The sequence below is a fragment of the Chrysochloris asiatica genome, unplaced genomic scaffold (assembly GCF_000296735.1).
Source record: "Chrysochloris asiatica unplaced genomic scaffold, ChrAsi1.0 scaffold00030, whole genome shotgun sequence".
Lineage (NCBI taxonomy): Eukaryota > Metazoa > Chordata > Mammalia > Afrosoricida > Chrysochloridae > Chrysochloris > Chrysochloris asiatica.
Genome location: NW_006408548.1, coordinates 11313823 through 11323203, shown reverse-complemented (window position 1 = coordinate 11323203; position 9381 = coordinate 11313823). Strand labels below are relative to the sequence as shown.

General features: G+C 37.1%; 1 protein-coding gene across 1 annotated transcript in view; it reads right to left on the bottom strand.

Annotated features, from left to right (window-relative positions):
* The window catches only part of AZI2 (5-azacytidine induced 2), a 36954-nt gene that overhangs the window by 11964 nt on the left and 15609 nt on the right, over positions 1-9381 (bottom strand). Inside the window, exons 3-5 of the mRNA XM_006851606.1 lie at positions 8214-8336; positions 7571-7670; positions 6337-6485 (exon numbers count right to left, since the gene is read on the bottom strand). Coding sequence (XP_006851668.1) covers positions 6337-6485; positions 7571-7670; positions 8214-8336 — 372 coding nt within the window. The remainder of the gene's footprint in view (positions 1-6336; positions 6486-7570; positions 7671-8213; positions 8337-9381) is intronic.

Here is a 9381-nt window from a genome sequence, read left to right as displayed (position 1 = left end):
AAAAAAAAAACAGGCACCGAGTCTGAATGGAACAGTATTGTTCCAGCTAATCTCTTAAAAATTCAGAGTATCTGCAATAAGCACAAAGGGATTTTCTTTAATATTCAAAAAACCTGCTCCTGGAAAGTCATCAGTTTGCCATTTCCTAAAGACAGTAATGAATTTGTTTCCCAGCATGTCTACAGAACACTTAAGTTGTTAAGTGCGGTCAAGTCAGTTCAACTCAGTAGACGGTTGTTGTTGTTAAGTACCGTGGAGTCGGTACCGACTCATAGTGACCCTGCACAGGGTTTCCGAGGCTGTAAATCTTTATGGGAGCAGAATGCCTCATCTTTCTCTCATGGAACCACTGGTAGTTTCGAGTTGGCAGCCTGACTCTTACTGCCATCAAATTTGAGAATTTCACATAAACAGTCTCCCATGGTTACATAATCTTGAAAAACAATGTTTAAGTGAAATAAATAGGTTTCTATATTATAAGATGCCTCACCACCTGTAAATATAGCAAATTGTGAATTCCTTAGGCACCTCACACATCTTGCAAATAAACTCAACTGTATTCATCTAATTCTTTTATTTCTTTGACCCAAGAGTTTGTTTTCCTTAGGTTCAACTGTTATGAATATAAACAGATACAAAATCAGGGGATGCCAAATGTCTCAAAGGACTGGCAATGACCCTGGAACCATGACCTCACTAATCTTGTTGTTGTTGTTGTTGGGTGCCATCAAGTCTGTACCAACTCATAGCAATCTTATGTAAAACAGAACAAAACATTGCCCGGTCCTGGGCCAACCTTGAGCCCACTGATGCTGCCACATTGCTAATCCATCTCACTGGGGTTCTTCCTCTTTTTCTCTGACCCTCCACCTGACCAAACGTGATATCCTTCTCCAGCAACTGGTCCCTTGTGACAATATGTCCTAAGTATGAGAGACAAAGTTTGTCCATCCTGGCCTCCAAGGAGCACTCTGGCTGCACTTCTTCCAACACAGATCTGTTGATTCTTTTGGCAGCCGATGGCACTTTCAACTCCAACACCATAACTCAAATGCATCAATTTTTATATGGTCTTCCTTATTCACTTTGCAGCTATTGCATACATATGAGGTTACTGAAAATACCATGGCGTGGGTCAGGCGCACTTTAGTCCTCAAGCTGATATCTTTAATTTGCATATGAGCAATTCATGGTCTGTTCCACAATCTGCCCCTGGCCTTGTTTTGGCTGATGACATAGAGCTTTTCCACTGTCTCTTTCCACAGATACAGTCAATTTAATTTCTGTGTATTCCATCTGGTGAGGTCCATGTGTATAATCGTCTCTTATGTTGTCTAAAGAAGGTATTTGAAATGAACAAATAATTGGTTTTGCAGATATGTTATGAGATCTCCAGTATTATTTCTATCACCAAAGCCGTATTTTCCAACTACTGATCCTTCCTCTGTGTTTCTTTCCAATCACCAGTAATAATCAATACATCTTGATTGCGTATTTGATCAATTTCAGATTGAAGAAGTTGGTAGAATTCTTCTATTTCATCCTCACTGGCTTTAGTAGTTGGTGCGTAAATTTGAATGATAGTGGTATTAACTGGTCTTCTCAATAAGGCTCATGGCTATTATCCAATCACAGACAGCACTGTACCTCATGACTAATCTGGATATGTTCTTTTTGACTATGAATGCAACACCATTCCTCTTCAATTTGTCATTCCTGGCATAGTAAACTATGTAGTTGTCAGATTCAAAATGGCCAATAACTAGTCCATTTCAGTTAACTAAGGCCTAAGATATCAATATTTATACATTCCATTTCATTTTTGACAATTTCCAATTTTCCTAGATTCATAGTTCATACATTCCATGTTCCGATTATTAATGGATGTTTACAGCTGTTTCTCTTCATTTTGAGTTGTACCCCATCAGAAAATGAAGGTCCCCAGGGCTTTACTCAATTCGCATCATCATGGTCAACTCTACTTTGAGGAGGCAGCTCTTCCCCAGTCGCATTTTGACTGCCTTCCAACCTGAGAGGCTCATTTTCCGGCACTATATCTGACAGTGTTTCTCTGCCATTCATAAAGTTTTCAATGACTAAATATTCAGAAATAGTTTGTCTCTCCTTCTTCCTATTCTGTCTTCATCTGGAAGCTCATTTGAAACCTGTCCACCATGGGTGACCCTGCTGGTATTTAAAATACCCATGGCATAGCTTCCAGAATCACAGCTCTCACAACCTACCACATTATGACTAACTGACAGGCGAGTGGTAGCACAAAGTTATAGTTCTTTGAAATCTGACTATTCACATCTGGAATCAGTGAATATTCTTACTGACTGCAGATGAACCAAAAGTCACTATTCCCAGATCACACACAACAAAGATCTGACATGAATTTCTCCCTAGAGTTGAGGAGGGATAGAAACACAATCCTTTACCCCTATATGGCAAATGACCTGACCCCTTGCCCACCACTTCTACTTGCCTTGCCCCATGTTCATTCCCTTCACTCTCTGGGACGCTGCCAACACAGGCCACTCTGGCTGCTTTCAGTTCCTTGCCTATTCCAAGCTCACTTTTTCAGGAGAGCTATGGCCAGGAGTTCCCACTGCTTGGAATGCAGCCCCTACTGCCTGGCTTACTTCTGCTCAGCCCATAAAGAAGCCACACACTTCCTTATAAAAGCTGACCAGGCTAGCTCCATCAGTGACACACTCTAGGAGTCTCATGTACTGCTCCTAGCAGCCCTTGTCAGAGTTGTAATTTTTCATTTACAAGTGTGTGGGAATGGAAAATATAAATGCCCAAAAAATATTTGTTAGGGAGGGATAGATGGGAAGGCACATCAGTTAGACCAAGTTCACAAATTAAATACAAGAAAAATAAAACTAACATAAAATGTTGTTGTTAAGTGTGGTCAAGTCGGATCCTACTCATAGCTCATGAGCGGCCATCTAAAGTACAACTATTTGTTTCTCCATGTGCAGAAGAAAGAAGAGTGATGAATACTGAAGATACTTCAAATCAACTGCTGTGTTTTTAAGTGCTGTCAAGTCGGTTCCAACTCATAGTGACCCTATATAGGGTTCCGAAGGAGCAGTTGGTGGGTTTGAATCGCTGACCTTGTGGTTCGCAATTCAGTGCTTATCCTATACTGCTACACCATGAGTCCAACAAAATACCCACTATTACGTCAATGGAGTCCTGGATATGGAGCTGTGGGTTAATGCACTGGACTGCAAAGTCGGTTTGAACTGCACGGTCAGCAGTTCAGGCTCACCAGCCCCTCCTCGGAAAGCCTACACAGGGTTGATATGAGTTGGAACTGAATCAACGGCACTTCACAAGAAATATGTCAATGAAAGATGCTATTATACAATTCAGAAGATTCTACAGAATGTTTTACATAGTACAGTCTTAAAAATAATTATAATATTTTAAAGATATAAGCAAGATTAAATGTTTTCAGTAATGCAGAGTTAAATAAAAAACAAAACAAAAAACTTAAAATAGATTGGTGGTTCAAACCCACCAGCTGCTCCTTAGAAACCCTATACAGGGTCACTATCGAAGGCACTTAACAACAATATTATTGTGAACATAAATTTCTCTCATTTATCTGTTTTGATTTCCCTTATCAAGAAGCTTCTGATCAGCAACATCAAAGAAACATTTGAAAGTACACATTCCACAAAAATGAATTGAAGTCTTGGTATTGATATATACTGAAATAAATGTATGAAGGGTTCCAAATTCATTTCCCAGGTTCATTTATTTATATTAGCTGTATTTTTTTAGTTTACACCTAGCCACTGCCTACTGAAAAAAAAATTCTTATAAAATTAGAGATCAAATTTCATTTTTTAAAAAAATATTCCCTCCTTATCACATCCTCAATCCTTAAGATATTTTGGGGCTCATGCTCAATTTCCTCATCAGCAGAAGAAAACTGATGTTTCTAAAGTTTTTCTACCTGTCAATTTCTGTGACTTATGATAATGCATAAAACAAAAAGCAAAGTATATTCTCTAGCACCATCTAGTGGAAAAGAGTAGCAACTTAAGAACTGAAACTTACCAAATACTGGTGGTGGTGGTGGTTATATGCTACGGAATATACTTAATACACACATAAACATGTTTTTCTGGATTACTCTATTATATGTTTTAGGGTTTTTGTTGCTGTTGTTTCTAACACTCCCTTACTGAAAAAATTATGCTGCTTTACATATACTATCTAACACAGGGGTGGTTATGTGCCCTGGACTCGGTTCTGACTCACAGCAACCCTGTATTGAGTTTCCGAGGTTGTAAATCTTTATGGGAGCAGAAAGCCTCATCTTTCTCCTGTGGAAACACTGGTAGTTTCGAACTGCCAACCTTGAGATTTGCAGCCTGACTCATAATCACTATGCTACCAGATCTAACACAACATATCTACAGTAGTAATGGTGCCCCAGGATTGGGCAGTGTTTCGTTCTGCTGTGCATAAAGTAGCTATGGGTCGAGATCGACTCGGTGGCACCTAACAACAACAACTCATAAAAATAAGTATTATGATGTCAATTTTATAAACAAGTTCGAGCTCAAAACAATTATATTTTCTATCTTAATGTTAAACAGCTAATAAGCAAAATTTAGAATTATAATTCAGCTTTTTATGATTCCAATGCTACGATGCAACTATGACTAATTAGTACTCTTAACCAATACCTCTTCACACTCTATAACATAGTATCCAGTCTGTATAAAAGCTATGAAATGATTTCATTTCAAATAGAATGTGTAAAGGCAAGTCCTGGTGGTGCTGTGGGTTAAATGCTGGACTTCTAAACTGCAAGGTTAGTAGTTCAAACCTAACAATCACTCTCAGGGAAAAACATAAGGCTGTCCCAACTCCAGTCAAAATTCAATCTTGGAAATCTTACATAAACTCACTAAGTAAGGGTGGGAATTAACTTCATGGCAATGGGCTTGGTTGGGTTTTGGGGTTAACAATTATATTTCAGAGCTTCAACTTACAGAACTTTTCTTATGAGCAAATCTTTTTATGAGGTCACTAAGGCAACTGGGCATGCTGAATGAGAACCTTTGATGGAATTGTTGAGTGTGGTCACAGATTCAAAGTTGGGAAGATTAACTTTAAATGTCTAATAGGAAAAAAAAAACTAAAAACATTTAACAAGCATTAAGAGTAATTTTTATAATAAGTGCTTCCTTTTACTAGAGCTTCAGAGCAAGTTCTCATCACTCAGTTCACAGGAATTCACTTTGTGGACACTAAGGTAATGACCCAGCTCAACTGTGTTGGAATGCTTTGGTAGGCAAAATAATTGAACTAAGTAAGAATTACACAACTGGTTACCTTAGTTTGACAGACAGGAATGTCCACAAAACCAAAACACTGTTAACATAGATTTGATTCTGACTTAATTCCTCTTTTTATCCTCAATGTGATCTGTCACAGCATCTTCAAACATATATCCAGTCTTGTTAGAATTAAATGTGAAGTATCAGATTAAACAGACTCTTGGTGAGGACCAGAGAATCACCTTGTAACTCTAAGCTAACCACAGTTCAGCAATTCAGCAGAGGTTTTCCCGCTCTTCATTTTTTCAGTTCTCAGCTGTTTAATGACAAAGCTGCCCAGATTTATTAAGACTTTTGAATAAGAAGAGGGTTCTAACAAATTCTGTTTAAGAATTCTAAAACCCATGCCGCTCTTGTGGTATCTAGATGCATCAAAATATTAAGTTAAATTAAATGGGAAATTTGAAACCTGAGTTCTCTTTAAATTCTACACAAAAAAACTGCAATCCTGAATAAGAGTATATAAATTTTAGCAAAAGATAAACATAGATTAAGAGACAATGAGAACATTCCCTTTCTCAATAGTTAAAATTTATGTCAACTCTATGCACTGCTAACCACAAGGTTGGTGTTTTGAGCCCACCAGCTGCTCCGTGGGAGAAAGATGAGGATCTCAAGCTCGTACAAAAGTTTACAGACTCAGAAGCCCTATACTTCAGAATCAATTCCACAGTACTTAACAACAACAACAAAGCTGTTGCTATGTATTCTACTGACAGCAAACTTAGGGAACAGAGTAGGATTGCCCCCATAGGGTTTCCAAGGCTATATATTTTTATGGAAGACGACAGTCTCGTCTTTCTCCTAGGAAGCAGCTAGTAGGTTGAAACCTCCAACCATGCAGTTAGCAGTCCGAGTTTTTACCACTGCAGCACGAGGGCTCTTTCTGGTTTAAAACTTAATTATAATTCCTACATATTACACACTGAATACCGAATTTCTCAATTTCATAATTCTTTAGTACCATTTGTTTGGATTTTTGTAGCTCTAATTTGAGATCGCTGCATTCTTTCCTCATCAATTCTAGCTCTTGTTCCAAACTATGGATCTTCAAGTCACAGCTCAACTTTTCCACCTCCCAGTTGGATGAAGGTGGATTTAAATTCCTCATCACTGCAAAAAGGATGGACATGAACATTGTTACCTCGGCTTTCTATACTGCTTGCAATCCCAAGGTTATGCTGGTAAAGAGAACCAAAGCGAAACATGTATAATAATTAATAGTAGTAATAATAAAAAAAATAGTAATGGCTTTCAAAGATCTATGTTAACAAGAATAAGAATATCTAGTAATGTTGGTTTAGAATGTATTAGTCACCTCAACCCCACATATTCTGTTTAAGTTAATGTACAAATTTGCTAATCTGGAACTTTAGAAGATAGTACATGAAATATACTGGAATTGTACACATATCAGTAATCACCTATTTTGTAAAGTAAAGGTTACAGTAGTAATAAAAGTAATAAACTGAGCCTCACTCAGCTAATCATTTTACCTAGTCCCTTCAGGGAGAACCATCAGGGCTGGAATACTGAATAGCATGATATCAAAACAAATTTATAAATAATCCAACGTAGACAAGGCAATACAACTAGATACTGCTTTATTCTTGATTTTGAAATTAATACTCAGTACCTTAATCTTGTTATTTAGAAACAACTCAACCAGCTATTCTGAGATAGCAACTCATATCAAAAGGTCTCTTAACTGTGGTGGTTTCACTCAATGTTCATGGGTACTGGCTAACAATCATATACCTCAGACCTGATCTTCTACCCCAATGTCTCATCTGCTTATTTTAACAATGTTCAGAAAAGAAAAAAACAAAACAAAACAAAAAACAATCATAACTATTCCATGACAGTGTAAACAAAGGCTCAACAGGAAGGGAAAGCTAGAGCAAAAGGTTTTGATGAAGATGGGAGGGGTCTACTCCCCTCCTCCTCGACTTCATCACAAACTAGCCCTGAATAAAAACGTTATGTTTTCTCTTGGAAAAGTGAAATTTATATTTAAGAGAAAGTTAAAATAAGCTAATACTTTATTAAAGCACGACAGATAAATTCATGTATGCCTAAAAATTTGAAAATATAGGCTCAGATACAGATTTAGACCACTGGTAATAGATTCAACACATAAATGGACAAATGAAATGCATTAATTCTGTTAGAAAATTTATAACAAGTAAGTGGCATACCCTGCTGAGTTTCCACCTCTGTCCTTAGCTGGAGGAGTTCTACTTCTTTAGACTGTAGCTGCTCATTCAATACTTTCAAAGATTCAGAGTTGTCCTTATTCTAGTTAAGTAGGGAAAATGCCAGATTACATTCAATAAAATTAATAGGTAGGTATTGTATCTTCATTTCGGGGTAGGTATTTAAAATAACACACACAAAAAAACTCATAATAGCCCTGGGAAAATAAAACTTGGTATTCATTAATCTCTTCTTTCTTTTTCTAATTTAGGGCATATTTCATTCAATGGCTTCTTTTCCTTTTAACATAATGACAAATTCTACCATGTCATGATTTTACAAACTAAGTTACTAGTGCTATATGTATTTAAGCATTTTCAGCTGTAAATCATTACTGAAACAGACTGCTGCATCTTTCTCCCACAAAGCAGCTGGTGGATTCGAACCACTGACCTTCTGGTTATCCAATGTGTAATCAAGGCTCAAGCATCACTACATCATTATTTATTTTGTGTAGAAATAAGTTACAAAATCCCATTTTTGTCTTGAGCATCTATTTAATTTTTATTTAATATCTGTAACTACTTTAAATTGGTTAAAGAAAATTCATTTATAATATATTACTTTCTTTTTAAACCAACTTACCATTTTATCCAATTTGCTCTTCAAATTATCTCTATCAATGCAGACCTCTCGATATGCATGATAGGCCTTATTGACTTGTTCTCGTCCCACAGAACTTTCTTCGTCTAGTCGAGCTCCTATAAGCTAATGATATAAAAACAGAAAAGGTACATTTTAAAAGATATTCTGAAGGGAAAATAAGTCAGCTTTCTGACAGGTCTGTAATCTTACTTAATCATTGCAATGCAAAGTGGTGCAAGTGGTTTGCAATTGGTCTTTTGACCCTATCCAGCAGCTCCACAAAAGCAAAACCTAGCAATGTGCTTCATCGTTAAGATAATGTTGTTCCTGTTAAGTGTCCTCAAGTAAGTTCGGACCCAATAGCGACCCTATATAGGGTTTCCAAGGCGTGGCTGGTGATGCTGACCAAGTTGACTTTGCAGTCCAACACATTAATCCACAGCACCACATTTAAGAAACATTCCTATGGATTACTTCTATTCTGTAACAACACATGAAATGCGATGAGTCAGGGGTCAACTTGCAGCAACTAACAACAGGCTCCAAATCTTTTCGGGAGCAGAAAGCTTCATCTTTCTCCTTCAGAGCAGCTTGTGGGCTTGAACCATCAGCCTTGTGGTTCACAGTCCAGTGATTACCCAATGGAGTAGCCACTTTCCCTAATAAAGACTGTTTGTTGCTGCTTTGTTGTTAAGTGTGGTCTAGTTGGTTTCAACTCATAGCGACACTGTATATATAGGGTTTGAGGAGCACCTGGTATGTTTGAACTGCTGACCTTGTGGTTCACAATACAGTGCTTATCATAAAGTGCACACTACACCAAGAAAAAGCTATGGAGCAGTTCTACTCGGTTCAACATGGGATTGCTATGAGTGAAAAATCGACTCTAGCACAAAACATTGTTTATACTTTCTAAAATATTTATGCGCACGAATTTTCTACATGAAAAGGAAAACAGGATATTTATCAGTCAAAAGCAGTATTTATATACATTCATTCAAGAACAAAAGAAAGGTTGAGGTAAATAAGATAAAAGTCTTGGTGAAATTTCAGTCATTGGTGAAGCAATTACAATTAGTCACGTCATCCTTTGACTCTCAATTTCCTTTGTTGGTATGTCATTTGCTTCACAGATTTTTAAATTATGAATAAAATACAGTTATATGTT